Below are 17910 nucleotides of genomic sequence, written 5' to 3'. Positions count from 1 at the left end.
TTGCTGTAACTTCAGCCATTGTGCCATATTTTATGAGGTAGCTTAGCTATATTTATATAGATAAGAAATCTTCTTCGGACTCCTCTAATAGGCTGAAATTTTTTTTTAATTCACTTTACACCCAAATGTCTATGATAACCAACAGTAGACAGATCACTGTCCACTTTGCTTACTAAACTCAATAAATGGGCCTATAAATGATTTCTAGTAGATGCATGCATCCATTCTACCAATTTATGACATCCTTATGTTATTTGACTTTTCAAATATCTCTAAACAGCCTAAAACGTCTTTAGAGTGTGAAAAATTACTCTGATATTCAAACATGTTCTTTATGAGCCAGAGTGAACCGCCTTTTAGAGAATATAGATTCTCAAATACAAAAAAGTGTATACAGTACTAGCGCGTAGCGCCTCTAGTTGTTTTCTCGGCTCATTGATCTGAGCTGCTCATGCGCATTGCGCAGGGAGGCGTGCACGCGCGTGTATGTAAACTAGCGGCCTGTTTCAGTTGGTGGTGACCGACGTATGTCTTTTCCTGTGAGGAAAAATCAGATTATACATACTGTAAACATAAACAGGTAATTCATTTTACCATATAAATCGCAATAGGAATTTGATGACTACCACACACCTTCATCGGCGACTGTTAGCTAACGCTAGATGTGAAATAACGTTAATGTTATAACAGCTAGCACGTTAGCGTTAGCGGGTAACGTTGCGTCCGCCAGCTTTTTGCAACATTATACATAACCGCACGTGAGCTGTGAATCTTAACTTTGCACGGGAGTTACGCGAGCTGAATAATCGACAGTACTTGGTGTGTGTTCATAAATGCAGTATGAATCACTGACAGAATTGGCATGTATGTGTTGTTAGCCTGTGAGGCTTCAGTCACTTGGCTATCAACACTTCATTTTGTTACCGAGTAACGTTAGTTAAAAATGTGTAATGTAATTTTATTGTGAAGACCAAGCGTTTCAAACATTGTTATATAGTTTTGATGTTATTAGGTTAGCGAACGCTACTATTTTTACTCAAAAGATGGCCGTGTCAAACTTTATTGATCAGGTTTGTTAATCTGTAACCCTTTAACGTTACGTGGTTAGACACTTTTTCTGTTTTCCGTAATGCCGGCTAACTAGTTTCCTTATTAATTCCTTAATATTTTTGTGACAGCTGTATTGTTGATTGACACGTATGCTACACAAGTAGCGTATTTTTCTTATACAATTAACTGTTACTGCAGTTCATAACGTGCAGTGGTGAAATCCATACAATACCAAATTTACTATGCACAGAAGGTGGCAAAGAAGCGCTTCTGAAGTCGCAATTAGGTGTCTTCACACAGATTGTTTAATGCTGCTCAGAGGTGGCATTAATGCATTTACACACAAATGATAACTGCATATTTTTATACTAGGTGCTGAGATGGGTTGGAGTAGTAGGGATATATTAGTTTGGCTTTTATGCTGCAGTGTGTCTTTACGCAGAATTGAGCAGCCTTAACTTGGCTGTGTAAAGATGCCTTAATAATTAGAGTGATGCATCTTTATACAGCTGCTCTCTGCGCCTACTCAAAATTGTGAAGATGCAATGCAGCATAAAAGCCCGACTAATTTATGCCTGCCCTGACCCACCTAAGCCCCTTGTTTAACAATATGCAGTTAAAATTGCTGTGTAAATGCATTTATGCCACCACTGAGCAGAATTAATCTATCTGTGTAAAGACACCTAATTGCCACTTCAGAAAAGCTTCTGTGCCACCTTTGCGGTGTAAATTCACCAATTTTCCCATGGTGAAATATACTTTTCTCCAAATGTAAAGATTCATAATGGCACTGTATGTGGCAACTATTTTGTTTGTTGGATAGGTTGGTTGATTTGAATCATCTGTGTCTCCTAACAGCAGCCCTGCCCCGACGCGGCCCAACCCCAAGCGGAGCCGTCATGTGGCAGGAGGCCCGCAAACATGAGCGGAAACTGCGCGGGATGATGGTGGACTACAAGCGGCGTGGGGAGAGACGCAGAGAGTACTATGAAAAAATCGTAAGTCAAAAGACAAAAGTCTGTGACCTTGACATCACTTTCATGCTATGTTTTCTGAGCACAGCTTAATCCTGCTACTGGATAGAGGCTTTTGAATGAAGAAACGCATTTCCTTGTTCTGTGTAGAAAAAGGATCCAGCCCAGTTCCTGCAGGTTCATGGTCGAGCGTACAAAATCCACCTTGATTCAGCTGTAGCCCTGGCAGCTGAGAGTCCCATCAACATGTATGTCACTAGCATACAGATCAGTCTGCATAAATGTTCATAGTTCTCACACCAAAATAAAATCAGCCCATTTTAAGGGCTTTTTTTTCTTGGAAAACTGTCACAACTTCATCTTATGTTCTAACAGGATGCCTTGGCAAGGAGATACCAACAACATGATTGATAGATTTGATGTCAGGGCACACCTGGACTACATCCCCACCTATACGCCACCTCTCCTGAACACTACGTGAGTAGTCTGATCTTAAAGGGGTCATGAACTGGCTTTTAAAAAAAAATTATATTGTTGTCTGAGGTCAACTTATGACGTTCGCCTGGTTTTTACATTAAAAATCATCAAATTGAATAAGTTATAGGCTATTTTCTACCCTGGTTTTGAGCCGAGCTCCTGAAACGCTCGGTTTTTATCAAGGGGTAATCCAGCAGCAAGAAACTGAAGCCTCGCGGGGGCCGCCATTATAGCAGACCATCACCTGCTGTTGGCATTCCATTCATTCCCATTCATAACTTTACATCTGAGGCATCCAAAGACTTCATTTGTCCGTTATTTCTAAAGAAACATGACAATGTATAAAAGGCTCCATTAGGGTTGTGCCGATAGATGATATCATCGTCCATCGTGATGGCTGACAGACATCACGATGTTAAGCCAGCATCGCGACCCCCCCCCCCCCCCATGTTTCCATGGTGACGCGTCATGCTTGGCACGTGATTCACCACAACCAAAATAGCCTGTATGACAGATGTAACGTTAGCGCTTTTATTTCTAAATATTAACAAACCTGGTTACCATGTCATCGACTATCTTCTATTCCGATTCTCAAATACGTGTAAGTGAGTTTGTTTTGTCGTTTAAAAAACCTTTTTAAATAATTTTGATCTGCAACGTGAGATGGGCACAGTCATGTTTGTTTGGGCCGCAGTTCAGAGATTCCTGTCTGTTGGGTTTATTAAAGCACGTGAATTCATCAGTTTCCCCCTGAAATACATGGCCGGTGACCTGGGAGAAGAATGGAGTTAACTTTATAGTTAACGTTACTTACACTGTGTGTCTGATATGAATAAAATCCGTCGGGAAATATATTTGAATCGGTTGTTATTGCTGCTTTCATAGACACCATTGTGTATTTTACAAACTATAAATGTATTGTTTTGCTATAAATTATATGTATTTAAATGTCTGAAACCTAAAATAAACATTATGTGGTTAAAAACACTGAATAGTTGTGATATATCACAAGCGCTGATCGCGTCCGTCTCTGGTGCAGCGCCAGCCATTGCACGAAAGCACAGTTTGAATCTGGCAGTTCTGTCACGTCACTGTACATTCGCTCGTGGTCAGCTGCTGCAGAGCGTGCCGAAATCAAAATTGCTGATGAGATGTAGAGGAAAATATCTCCGCGTTGTGCCTACGCCCCTTAGCTGTTCTAAATCCACTGTAAAACAGGGTTTTGCTGGGCTTATTGCTTAATTGAAAAATTAGACTGTTAGCCCCGCCCCTCCTCCCGACATCATCGTCCATCGCGATGTTTCACTGTACACATCGTCTGATGCCAAATTGGTAGACATCGCACAACCCTAGGCTCCATTACTTTGTATCTTACATTATGGCCCCGTAGAAGCCGTTTTTGTAAAAATAGGCTAACGATTGTGTCATAACCACGTGACTCTCTGTCGCACTTTACAGAAATTACCGTATAGACAGGAGGAGAAGCTCGCAGGCAATCTTTTACGGTCTATGAGGCAATCGGAGGGACATGGAGGCATAAAGTCAAGGGAGAAGCCCATAGATAGAGAGTCCATAAAAGCAACGGGACAAAATATTTCAACAAAGTTTTTGAGGAATTAGGTGATTCAGATTTGTCTTGGCACAGCTACTAGAAGATTTACAACTGTCAGACTGTCGTCAAGCTCAGTTTGGGCCTGCGCAGTCGCTTAGCCATCAGGAAGTGAGTGCTCTAATCGGGCTTCAGTTTTCTCCGTTGAAATCAAGGGGGTCGCTGTGTCCATTTCTTTTACTGCCTATGGTTTTTATAGGCGTGCCGCATTGAATAATTGGAAAGTAAACGCCCAGTGCTATGATTGGATAACAGTTTTGTATATAATGAGTTTCAACTCACCCGTCAGTTAACGTTGGGGGAATTGTTTTGAAAACTTTTAATGTTGAAAAATGGCAACCAGAATGATTCGCCCATACATGTTAGACCCAGAGTCTGATCCCGAATCGCAGGACAATGAACCAACAACACCTCCAATAAGTTTTTTTTAATCATAATCGGTATGCAGATCCAGTCTCTACCTGTCTGGTCTACAAAACATCTGCGGTGAAATGAAGCAAACAAACGCGCAATGTTTTACCCACGTCAGCTGGAACTTCAATAAAAATAAAGTTTAACCAGTTTAAATTCCTAATATTGGAATCCGAATGAAGGCTTATGAAGCGACTGTCATCTTCCACAACCAGGCACAATATTTTGTAAATGGCATTTTTACAGCTTGGTAGCTCAATCCGGTTTAGCAATTATCACCTTGTAGGCCTATGTTAGCTATTGCATGTAATGCGCAAATTGGTTGGCGTGGCTAAACAGGCAGTGTTGAAGTAGGCGTTGATCATCTTCTGCGGACCCGGTGTTTGATACCCTTTGACGTCATAGATCCCCACCTTGAAAAACCTATCGTTCACAGAACCTAAACCTTGTATTGGACTAACAAGGAAGTTTTCAGTTCTGAAACTTACAGGATATTCTTATAGTATGATGACCTCTTACGTCAAAAGATCAAGGAAAATTTGATTTATCAGTTCATAATTCCTTTAATGCATCTCATGTTGGAAAATAAAATGCATTACCTTGAGTATTCAAAGAACTATACAATATATCGCATACAAAATGGAGTATACAAATACATGGGCATTGGGCACAGTGCATTATTATTGATTTTTCAATTTAACTATAGTACTTCTCATTTAGGGGTCACGCTTGTGATCCTCGGCAGTGAAAACAGACCAAAGACAATAGGGATTCTGTTTCAGTATTATTTATTCCTTGAAGGGTAACTAAACACTAAAACAACTTTTTTTAGTTAATGATCTCTAAGAATGTAGCTTCATAAATGCTGTTAATTGATTCCAGTAAATTTTTTGACATTTGGGTTTAAAGTGTTTTAATTCTACAATATATGGTGTAAAAACGTCTGAGTGCTGCCCTCTTCAGGTTGAACGGTGGCTACTACAGTTGAATTTTCCTATTGGATGTTTGCGGTGGTTCGTGACGTAGCGGTTGCAGGTGACGTAGGCAGGTTTCATACAAAGAGATGCGTCTCAGGTGCACGCCCCCCTCCGCTGGGCTCTGCCCACTTTTCCAGCATTTTTTCAAATATTGTCAGTGGGTGGAGTCAGGCTCTGACCAGGGGATTAGTTACCCTTTAATATTTAGGATTTGCAGGGGATTTCATGGAACTAGAAAGTATTCACCTCTAAATTATGCACCATTTATTTCTGTATAAAATAAATAAAATATATTTATATATATATTTATTTTTATTTCATATTATTTTAATTCATAGTATAACTATTCATTATTTTAATCATAAGTAATTCTTGTTGCTTATAGGATCATTTACAGACATAGCTACTTTTTTGTTTTGCATTTGGATATATATTTAGACATTTTCAAGTACTGCTTTGTTTTGTAGACATCCAAAAAATTGCTCTTCATTTTTATATTTCCCAATCATTTCCTATGGTTGTCATTTTGGACCATGAAGATCACAAGTGTGACATTAAGACCATTTAAAATTTTCTAATAATGTTCACATTTTTGTTTTTCAATTGAAAATGTAGCATTTCTTGTCTAAAATAACTAGACCACCAAGATAGTTAAAGATGTTTTAATGAAATTATGCAGAACTGGTTGCTACTTTGTGTCATTGTTGATAGAGCTCATTGTTTCCTTCACAGCACCGCAGAGCAGGAATCAGAAGAGAGGAAGTGCAATTATGAACGCTATAGAGGTCTGGTGCAGAATGACTTTGCGACCAGTGAGTCCCCTTTAATTTCAGCATGCTCCAATCAAATTTTGACCTGTGTAATGTGACTAGATGCCATCGTTAAACTTGGAGAACCCACAAAAATGTTCTTGTCATTTTGTAGTCTCTGAGGAGCAGTGTTTGTACCAGATCTATGTGGATGAACTCTACGGTGGCCTACAGAAACCAAATGAGGATGAAAAGAAAAAGTATGATCTTATGAATCAGTTGTTATCAAATGTAAGCCTGAAAATACGATCAGTTAGAATGATCACATCTTATGTTTTTCTCTGTTAGACTTTCTGAGAAGAAAGCTCAGATCGGTTATACATACGAGGACAGCACAGTGACTGAACCAGATGAAGACGCAGAGAAGGGAAACGAGGAGGACTCCGAAAACAGTGACTCTGAGGAAGACGAAGTCATCCCTGATATTGGTGTGTCCTTCATATACAATAAACACTTCCTGTTGGGACGATGCTTTTTTTAAATAATATATTAACACTCTAGATATGTGATTTACTTTAATAGAATTTAGAAGGTAACCAATGTGTGTGTGCTTTCTCATGCTGTAGATGTTGAGGTGGATGTAGATGAACTGAACCCAGAGCAGGTGACGGAGATTAACAAGATGGGCACCACTTACGGCATGGCAGAGGGGGACTTTGTTTGGTTCGTTCACGCATTCTTCAGCTAAACCATTGTAATGCAAATCAGAGGAAATTGATTGTCACATTGATTGACTCATAGGGTGCTTTCACGCTTGCATATTTGGTGCACACCTGGGTCTGATTGATGATGTAGGGGTGAACAGCTGCTTTAGGGTGTGTTCACACTCGGCATTATTGGTTGGATTAAAACAAACCCTGGTGCGATTTGATCTGTTAGTGCGGTACATTTGAATAAGTGTGTGAACGCTGCCATCTGAACACTGGTCCCCCACAAACAAGCGGACCGAGACGCTGAAAAGATGGGTCTTGATCCGCTTCCAAATGAACTCTAGTGTTGTTTTAATGAAATATGAACGCAACACGGACTTAAGACATGTATGCTAATCAATAACAGGACATAATATCACAAGATGCGACCCTAATAAGAACAGAATGCTCAAGCATACTTGTTTTTTCTCGTGACAGTCGTGATGTTGCCCATCACAGTTCGGTACAGGCATCGGAACCGCGTCTCCTCGCAGCAGACCATAGTTTGTGTGTGTGAGGGAGGGATTCCTGATGCTGTTTTTACTCCTTTACACATTTTAAAAGCTCTTTACGAGTTCTCAGCTGATCAAAATATCATCATATGTAGGCTACGTGCATGCAATGAGAGCATTTAGCCCAGAAAACAGCATCGTTTTGGATGTTTGGTAAGTTCCGTCACGAAATATATGTAAGAAAAGCCAAAAAAACAATCAGGTTGTGTACGTATCCCTATGCCTTTAGGTCCGGTGTTAAAATGCCAATGTGAATGCTAAGCTGACCAGGACAAAATGTTTTTGGGATTTTTTGGTCCGGAACAAATGATGTAAGTGTATCGCAGTTCAGATCCAAATAATATAATGTGAACACAGTCCAGTGGGGGGAGGGGGAGCAATCAAACTCGAGGTCGGACCAGGCAATCGAACCAAGTGTGAAAGCACCCGTAATGAACACACTGTATTTTTGGAAAACTTGTAAACTGTAAAACGTGAAGTGTAGTTAAAATTTAATGTGTCTTTGTGGCAGGATGTTGAGGAAGGACAAGGAGGAAGTGGAGGCCATTAAGCATGCTAAAGCACTGGAAGCAGAGAAGGCCATGTACTCTGTATGAGCAGAAGCTTTTCAACTGTTCTTCTCTCCCATTATGTTGTTTGCGGTTTGATATATTTGTATTGGTAATACTGCATTGTTGCTTTGCTTTCATCAGGGCCGGCGGTCTCGCAGACAGCGAAGAGAGTTTAGAGAGAAGTATATGAAAGGCCGGCAGATCAGCCCACCAAGGTAACCACACAACACATGAGCTACAAGTTTTTAGATGGGTGGCAAAGTTTAAATGTTTTTACTCATAAATAATAATCCAAGACTAATTAATAGTGTCTTGTATTGTTCCTTGTATTCAGTCTCTTTTTCTGGTTCCATAACCAGCACCCAATTAACTAACCTTTTAAACATTCATATATATATATGAATCTAATAATTTAAAAAGTGTGTGTATATATGTATTTGTGTGTGTGTGTCTATATATATATATATATATATATATATATATATATAGACACACACACACTTATTTGACTTGGAAATTTTTCCTAAAAAGACCACCTAGACATTGCTGATGTTTTGATAATTTGATTTGATAATTGATTAACTGAAATTAATGTGAATTTCAAAAACAGCTATGCCAGAAGAGACAGTCCTACATACGACCCCTACAAACGGTAAGTGTTTTTGATGGATTGATATTTAGCACATTAGTTTTGAATGATGTTCAAATGATGAAAAAATTAGCAAAAAACCATTACAATTCAGGTTTGCATCTATATTAAAATTCTGGCCTATACTCATTTTCATGGTTTAGCTGATAACCAATAAATGGCCATTATTAAAAAGTTTATAGTATTTTGTCTAAACTTAAAATCAATATAGGTGTTATGTACATTATGATATTTTGATATTTTCTGAAGATTACATTAAACAGTGTTAATTTATTAGTGTTTTAAAGATTAATGTTGAGGGTTAAAGGTTGGTAAAGTTAATCAATGTCAAAATAGGGTAAATGACAATGAACAATATGACCAATAATGATAAATTTTTAATAAAAAAAACATCAATAATTGCTATGTGACAGATATATTGTGCATTACAATTATATTATTGCAATTACATATACTACCTTTTAAATAAATTCCTTCTTTTATTCACAATTTGACCAGAAGTGACAATGATGAAGTTTATAAAATCACAAAAGATTGTTACGTAAAAATAAATGTCGTTCTTTTAAACTTTCTATTCATCCTGAAAAAAATATATTCCTGTTTCCACAAAAATATTAAACCGCCCAATTGCACCAAATCAAATTAGAATGATTTTTGAATGGAGTGATGAGCCCAAACCTTTGAACGGTAATGTACATCATATATTAATATTCATGTATCTTGCTACTCCTTTCTCTCCTTCATGTCCCAGGCCAGAGTCAGACTCAAGTTCAGAGTCACGCTCTCGTTCCCGAACCCCAGGCAATGATAAGATCACCTTCATCACCAGCTTCGGGGGCAGTGAGGATGAGGGAGCCACAGCTGCACAACCTCCACCTGCAGCGGCGTCAAGCCAAACCTCCTCCAACACTGCAGGTCATAGCAGGGGCTCCCGGTCGGTAACTTCCCCTTTCTACTCTCTGGCTCCTTAGTGGCTTTTTCTCCATTTATCTATACGCGTATTCAGCTGTGATAGCATGTAGTCCACTGTGCGAAGACAATTACCACAGGTTGAGCTTAAAAATGATTGGTGAATATGGTTGAGAGAGAGCCAACCAATATCTGAGTTGGCTTTTTAGTCTGTTGATTATATTTTGTGGCTAGAGATGCTCCGATCAGCATTTTTGGGGCCGATTACCGATCACCAAAATCATGATCTGCCGATTGCCGATCACAGAATGGCAGGGGAATGGGAATCTTTTATCTATAATCTAGCGGAGTTTGCACCATTTGTAGAAAAACTATGTGTCAGGTTACATAGTCTAAAAAAATTTAATACTCCCAGAGTATTTCCAACTATGACAAAAAATAAAGTATTTTAGATTTATATAAGGCGTCCTTCAAATAAGGCATAAGAAAAGCATAATGACCTATTTAAAACAAAGACTGAAAGACAAGGAAAGACTAATAATAAGTGATAGCATAGGCGTAATTTGCGGGTGGGACATGTCCCCACCACTTTTTGCTAAGGTCGATATTGTCCACACCACTTTTGATAATAAATTAAACATCTCCAGTTAACTAGCAGAGCATTAATTTTGTTAATTTGTTAAATAAGAGGCGATCTAGCGCTGAAATGTGTTTTAAAAAAAAAATCAAGTGATCAAAGTGCTCGTTGCCGCTGCGATTAGTGGCGCGGAGACTGTTCTCTTGTGGCTCGCGCACAGTCTTCACTCGGATGCGCGCTTCAATCCGTTGTGGAGACTCTCTATTCGTTCCGGTGAAATTATAAAACAAAATATAAACAAACGTGTCCCTGTCTGATATACAACAACTGATTAACATAATCTGTTTTTGATGAGAAGAAAAAACCCTATACGAGTGCGGACCCAGAACCTCTGACACGCTAGGCACAAGTTCTTCCACTAGACCATTACAATGCACGCTTCAAATAAATGAATCTATGTATTTATTCTCGCTGTTTGCAACACACACACACACCCCTGTCCTACCCACTTTTAATAACAAAGTTACGCCACTGAGTGCTAGTAAGTTTCTCTTACCTTGGATCTAGCATTGTCGCAATTGCATATAGCTTCTGTGTATCAATGTCAGCAAATCGTCTTCTGACAGCTTCCAGTAGTACTGTTTTTGTAGAACACTTTGAAAAACTTCCAGACGGGAGAAGGAGAACTCATGTTGCCACTGGCAAGCTCCGCTCTGCTGTTGTGTGCTCGTGCACCGCGCATGCAGGTGGAAAAAAGTTGCACGAGAAATTTACGTCACGTGATCGGCGCTTTTGGGGTTCGCCGATCAAGCTATTTTTAGCCAATATCGGCCGATCAATCGGAGCATCACTATTTGGCATATTCAGGGTTAAAAACAGCTTGGAGTAATTTAATCCTGAGAACTAGAAGTTCTTTGGCTTGTTTTGTGATTTAATCGGTTTTATTGGTTGCTCATGATGACATAGCGCTTTGTGTATATCTTTCAGCCGAAGACGGTCTTCCTCCAGTCACTCATCCTCTTCCTCCCGCTCCTCTTCGCACCGGTCCTCGCGCTCATCCTCCCGTTCCCGTCGGAGTCGTCGTTCTCGCGGGGGCAGGGACCGGGACAGCCGTTACTCCAGGTCTCGCTCTCGCTCTCGACGGCGGTCTGACTCTCGTTCACGGCAGCGCAGTGGAGGAGTTGGCTCGAGGAGACGATACGACAGGACGAGGTCTCGTTCCACGGATCGAGGTAGAGACAGAAACCGAGAAAGAGACAGAGACCGGGATAGGGGGAGGCGCTACACGGGCCGTAGACGAACCAGGCAAGGAACTTCCTTGAGTTCAAGACTGTAGATTCTTTGATTGAAAAGATTTATAATTTGTCTGTGGTGAATTTGATCGGATGTAACACTCCCTCCCTCAGGTCTCGCTCGCGTTCACGTTCGGGTGATCGTTACCAGCGTCGGAGTCGCAGCTCTGCGTACAGGAGGGGTGGCAGCGTCAGTCAAAGCCCCTCACACTCGCCCGCTGTCAGCCACAGCCCCTCCCCCTCATCCCTTTCTGCTACGCCTGCTTCTGCGGACAAGCTGAGAAAGTAAGTTGTGAAAGAACTGTAGATACACTTTTACCGTATTGTGATTTCCATATTTTCTACCCTGAGAAATATGAACCACATGAATTGTGCAAATTTACATGTCTGTCTTGTCAAAAAAAAACATTAATTTTACTCAAGCAAAAATATGCTATTTGGTGCAGTTATTTATTTGGCCAGAAAATAAGATGAAATTCTGATAGCTTGCAATGTAAATTTAAATATTTTTAATAGTATAGCAGGCTAACACAAAATGCATGTAATTATCAGTTGTCACTCTATATCTTCCAATAATGTCTTAAGTATGATATTAAACAGCTTACAGACCTGCCAACCTGTACGCATTTTGCGTAGGGGATACGCATTTTGACCTCAAAGTACGGTGGTACGATTTGTCACTATAAACTATGCAAAAACCTGGTGACGCTTCTGTGCACGCGCAGTCCTCAAATCAAGTAACAGCAAAAGAAGTGGAGTTCGACCAATCATAGCGCTGGGTTCATTCCCCAAATAGCAAGCGGGGATGATTGACAGATGCGTAAGACCTATCATTAAACAGAGACTGAAAATCGACAGCAATAAAGAATCCCGCTCGATCCCGCTTCCACTCCCGCGGCCCGCCGTCTGACTGAGTTCATAAGCGGGGACAGTAGTCACAGCACTTCTGACTCCTGAGGGTAAACGGGCTGGGGGGAATGTGGAAAAATTGAAATATTGTTTTTAGTTAACTTAATCTGGATTCGATGATCACACAGGAATGATCGCATGGATTATCTTAAAATACTCCATCATTCATGGTCACTCAGATAAGAGGAAAACATTATTCAGCCATGCAAATTATAAATTCTTAAGTATTGATGTACAATAAATCTAAATAAAATTCGAATCGCTATGGCTTAGTGATTATGAAATCTGTAATTTGTGGATTACTGCGCGAGTCTGGAGAAATGTTTGTTTATTCATTCTCAGTGAAACGTAGTCTGCATGTGTTATGTTATTGTGTTAATAATAACTAAAGTACCTAATTATGTTACATAATTATTTTGTATGGAAACTAGCGCATTAGTTACTCATGGATTAAAAAGTACCGTTGTATCAGAGCTGCGCGAGCTCTCTCACAAACACTGACGCGTGCACAGAGAGAGGAGATAATTGTAAATTGACGTAAGTTGTTCTCATGTGAAATGTGTGTGATTGGCTGTCCACTTGATGATCAGTTGCCCTCTGTTTGCAGAATGCCAGCCATACCTGAACTTACCTGACTCTTTTTTTTTTGGTATGCGTGTAAGAAAGAGGCGGGGATTGACCAATTGGCTAAGTTTAAATTTTGTTTTTGGTTGTGTTTTTTTCTGTCAAAATGTCAGAAAGCATTTGGTATTATCCATCCGTGTTTTTAAAATTCGTTAACAGACAGACGTTTTACTGTTAACACAGCCCCATATTTCAGATTCATCTAAACTTATACTTGATATTCTTTTTAGAATAAGTGATTCGTTTTGCTATTATTGGTCATGTGACAGGACTCCTGTCTATTCATTGTCAACTATTTTCTAGAAGTATGTTTGTATTGGCTAACGTTTATTCAGCTAATGCGTGTCCTGTTTAAAATGTGCAATGTTCAAATGCAAAAACAGCACGTCACAAATAAAAGTCCCTTTTTCTGTGTGATTAGTATCATATTTGGATATTGGAGTAATAAATGAAGTAGCCTATCTTAAATGTTCACATCTATTTGTTGGTCTGAGCTTAGTTTTATGATAAAAGCTTTGATCATAAAACTAAGCAAAGTATATAATTCAATGAAATACAATAATGATTCAGAGATTTACAAATAAACACTCTTTTAAAGCCTAATGTATCATATTTGGTACATTTTAAGATGAATTTTAAAAAAATTATGTACAGATAGTCAAGTAAACCCAAGTTGCTTCAGTCTTGTAAGTGATCATCTTGAAATGCTACTAACAATTTAAAAATGATTCCTACAATTACCTTAAAATGTAACAATTTCACAGCAAAAAGACCTGAAGGCGGCTGTTTTTAGAATTATACTAAATGGCCTTTTGCTTGCTGAACAATATGAATTCTCAATCAGAAGGCATGTAGTAGATTGTGTTCAACTGTTTTTTCGGCCGTTTTGATCATATTAATAATATAGAGGCTTTAGAAATTTGCAGCTCAAATTTGATACAGTAGACTTTACTATTGTCTCAAGCTGATCCACATGCCTGAAAAGTGACATTTTACTAAATGTTCTCTTATTTTTCTCTCTTGTAGGCCTGAAACTCCGGGTGGTAAAGAGACTGGAGCTGCCAAAGTCAGTAAGAATTTGATATATCTCGATTTGTTGCTAAAGACTCCGCCTCCCTCACCCCTGACAGGCTGATGCAGTTAACAATCAGGCTGGGGCTCCTGCCCATCTCTCGGCTCTTCAGAGAGCCGTTGTTCTCATGTGAAATGTGTGTGATTGGCTGTCCACTTGATGATCAGTTGCCCTCTGTTTGCAAAATGCCAGCCATACCTGAACTTACCTGACTCTTTTTTTTGGTATGCGTGTAAGAAAGAGGCGGGGATTGACCAGCGTTATCTCTAAAGAGCACGATATTTCTGTGTGCTCTTCTTTGGAACCGCTATAGATTTGTCTTCTATTTAAGGAATCTATACATGTACTTCTCATTTATTTAACTAAGTATAATTATCTGAATGATGAGTTGTTGATAGACACCTGTTAATGAGTGGAAAACTACAAAGGAATAATGGTTCCTAGCAGGTTTTCCAGCTCAGGTGTTGCTTCTGCCCTGGGCTTGTCAAGACAGGCAGAGCAACTTCACTCACTCTCACACCTGAACACACCTGCATAAGTCAATACACATTTGCCTTGTATGTAAAGGTTGAACAGCTTTAAGCTCCTTCTGCAATGGCCAAGGTTGCTGCCATTTTGTAACTGTTCCATCGAGTTAGTATATCTGACCTGGAGAGGAGACGAGTCAACAGTTCTGTACTGTTCGAAATTGCTGCCTTCATTTGTCTGTTCACACCTTTTCATATACCTAAAAATACATCCAGAACTTAAACATCACAGACATTTCTGCGTAACGGGACACCTGGTGCTATTCAACATGCAGCATATTAAATGATCTGTATGTAGTTTAAAACACTCTCGTATTTCTGCATGACAGCTTAACCTGGTAAATTAGATGTCTTGTTGTCAGTCGCTGTTCTTTGCCTGAACAAGAATTTTCCCATCATGCTTGTTCTAAAGTCTTTGTGTCCATTGCAGCCCAAGATGACCCCTCAAGAGAAGCTCAAAATCCGAATGCAGAAGGCCCTAAACAAACAATGTGAGTGACTCATTCAGGCATCCAGGAACCAACATCTCATACAATATCAATGCCAAGAATAATATATCGGTACCATATCGGTTAGCATTTATTTATCAGTCAGAATTGGATATTTAAATGTACACTATATAACTTTTGGCCCTCTAGCAGTTAAACTTATATGCATAAGAACATTGTTTTAGTTGTGCTTCGGCTCTGTGACTGTGGGGATGAATATGGTTCTTTCTCATTTTATCTATTTACTTCTCTTATGCGGAATAATACAGAATTTCAAGTGTGTGTGTGTGTAGATCTGGCTATACCTGTTGAAGGCCTAATGTCCTCACATGTATATAGTGAAATGTTATGACAACCAGCTAGTGAGGACAGTTTCACTAGTAGTTGAAAAAAAGCTTATAAATCGGCCAAAACATGTTTTTATCTAAATCTAGTGTTTTGCTTGTTTCTGTGATGGGTTGGTTTAGGCCATAGAAAATATCATTAACCTGATATAAAATCAATGCAAGTCTATGCGATGTCCTTACTAATATAGTGAAACGAACATGTGCTGTGTGTTAATTAAGGTTCATTAATTTGACTACACATGTGGCATTAATGTAATAGCTTTTTTGTTTGATCTTATCTTTGCACCTTCTCTGTTCCTGGCACATGTGAGCCCATCTCATGTTTACATGCGCATGTATACAGTGATCATATTTTTAGTGAAATGTGCATTGACTGCCTCTGATTACACTACTGTTCAGTTTGGAGTCAGTTAGATATTTATTGAATGTTTATTTTTTTTAAGTCTGCATTTATTTGATCAAAAATATTATGAAATATTACCACAACGATTAAATAAAATTTATTCCTGTGATGCAAAGCTGAATTTTCAACATTACTTCAGTGTCTCATGATCCTTCAGAAATTATTCTAATATGCTGATTTGCTGCTCAAGAAGCATTTCTTATCACACTTTAAAACCGTTGTGCTGCTTATTTTTGTGAAAACCGTGATACATTTTTCCTGTATTCTTTGATGAAAAGAAAGTTCAAAAGAGCAGAATTTATTTAAAATGGAAATCTTTTGTTACTTTACTGTCATCTTTGATCAATTTAACGCATCCATGCTGTGTAAAAGTATTCAAAATCTTACTGACCCAAAGGTTTTGAATAGTAGTGTATACCAAATAAGCCTGTTGACCCTGCCTCACTTTCTGTTTTCACCTTCATCAGCCAAGGCGGATAAGAAGGCAGCGCAAGCCAAGATCCAGCAACAAGAAAACAAGCGGCAGGTAAAAGCATTTGGTATGTGTGGGTGGGGAGTTCCAGGTAGTTCTGAACTTAAACACTCATGCTTTCCCCCCTCCCATCACAGGAACGAGAAGGAGTTCTTCGCGCAATGGCACGGAAAATACGCATGAAGTGAGTCCCAACATGTATATACATGTGCAACGTGTTCATGTTGTGGGAACTGTCCTCTCGGTTTGCAACGGAGAAGAGATACAGTTTGGTCATTGTTTGGTCTTGTAGGGAGCGGGAGCGGCGGGAAAAAGAAAGGGATGAATGGGAGAGGCAGTATGGACGTCAGAGTCACTCGCCCTCTCCCAACGCTAAACACGGTGAGTTTACATCCCACCAAAGAATCCCATCTTCGTACAGTAAAACGTGATGTTACCATCCACATTATGAAGAACTGAATCGAGACACTTTTATGGAATTAATTGTGCTCTATGGTAAAGGATTATGTAGATTTAATAAAACATAAATCATAAATAAATCAAAACATAAATGTGGTAATAAAACACATGAACAAACTCATGAAGAAGATTCTAATCATAAATCTTGAACAAACCCACAGGTCGAGACTACGGCTCATCTAGACGGTATGCTGAAACCAATTCGGACCAGCCACACTTGTCCATTTGATCTAAACGTACTGCTGTTCAGGCTCATTTCAACCATTTCTACTGTCTTCCTCAACAGGAGATCACGCTCAAGATCACGGAGTCCGCATTACCGGTACTGAAGAATCGGCTGATAAAACACAAGACATTTTAGGAGTGAACGGTGACCAGAATGCCAAGAGTACACATGCAAGTTTGGGGAAAATTACCAATAAAATTAATTTCGCTCACTTCAGCATCGTACATCTTCTGAAGGTTGCAATGGAAACAAATAAAATTATTTCTAAAATGTGAAAATGAAAACCACCATGCTCTAAAAACACATTTTGCCTCAATTTCTTGATATTTCACAGCAGGGTTCCCAGGAAAGCTTTGAGCTGTTATGATTCTAATGGAGCTTTGCTGATTGAGTTGATCTTTGTTGAGTTTTGTGACATAAGATTGGGATGCACCTAATCTCTTCCTTGTGTCTCATACACTATTTTAAGATGGAGTTCCCCCAAAAATGCAAATACTGTCATTTACTCACTCTCATGTTGTTTTAAACTTGCATGACTGACTTTTTGTGAAACACGTCATTCTGCCTAACGTGTTATATGAAGAAGAAAAAAAATCAGTGAGGGTGAATAAATGACAGACTTGTTGTTTTTGGGGGGTAAACGGTCTTTAAGCGGTGAGTCTGCCCATTTTACCTCATCATTGTATATAATCCCTTCATTAAAGACAGAGGAAAAAATATTTTACAGAAAATGCAGATTCTAAATGCTCAATCTTTTTCACTCCGCAATGTAAATGTCTAGTGGTTATTTCTTGGATTGAACAGTCATGGATAATCACAGATTTTTGACATTGAAATAAAAAGCTAATCATGATTAAATAAACGTTGGTTTGTGTTTTTTTTCCACGCGTTCTCTTT

At 39.1% G+C, this 17910-nt stretch overlaps 1 protein-coding gene across 2 annotated transcripts; it reads left to right on the top strand.

The window, feature by feature from the left end:
• Positions 1-451: 451 nt before the first annotated feature.
• Positions 452-17875, top strand: clasrp (CLK4-associating serine/arginine rich protein). Of its 2 annotated transcripts, none has more exons than XM_077194538.1 (21): positions 452-580; positions 1909-2048; positions 2175-2272; positions 2400-2501; positions 6231-6310; positions 6423-6507; positions 6596-6735; positions 6874-6970; positions 8020-8098; positions 8201-8274; positions 8670-8711; positions 9460-9642; positions 11182-11499; positions 11601-11771; positions 14046-14085; positions 15049-15109; positions 16324-16382; positions 16466-16512; positions 16621-16709; positions 16949-16973; positions 17074-17875. In XM_077194538.1, the coding sequence occupies exons 2-21, from the start codon at positions 1950-1952 to the stop codon at positions 17114-17116; spliced, it is 1932 nt and encodes a 643-aa protein (XP_077050653.1). In that variant the 5' UTR covers positions 452-580; positions 1909-1949; the 3' UTR covers positions 17117-17875. The 2 variants fall into 2 exon arrangements, 1 of the variants encoding a protein (XP_077050653.1); XR_013189654.1 differs by having other exon boundaries at positions 461-580; positions 14046-14089.
• The last annotated feature ends 35 nt before the right edge of the window (positions 17876-17910 follow it).

This window comes from Siphateles boraxobius, unplaced genomic scaffold (assembly GCF_051911475.1).
Source record: "Siphateles boraxobius isolate OS27281-9 unplaced genomic scaffold, OSU_SipBor_1 32, whole genome shotgun sequence".
Taxonomy (NCBI): domain Eukaryota; kingdom Metazoa; phylum Chordata; class Actinopteri; order Cypriniformes; family Leuciscidae; genus Siphateles; species Siphateles boraxobius.
This window is presented reverse-complemented; position numbering and strand designations above follow the sequence as displayed.

Excerpts from the sequence above, each read along its gene's own strand:
- clasrp (XM_077194538.1), top strand. The coding sequence starts at position 1,950 with ATGTGGCAGGAGGCCCGCAAACATGAGCGGAAACTGCGCGGGATGATG. Across the intron at positions 2,049-2,174 it reads GAGAGTACTATGAAAAAATC|AAAAAGGATCCAGCCCAGTT; the intron begins GTAAGTCAAAAG and ends TGTTCTGTGTAG. Across the intron at positions 16,974-17,073 it reads GACTACGGCTCATCTAGACG|GAGATCACGCTCAAGATCAC; the intron begins GTATGCTGAAAC and ends CTTCCTCAACAG.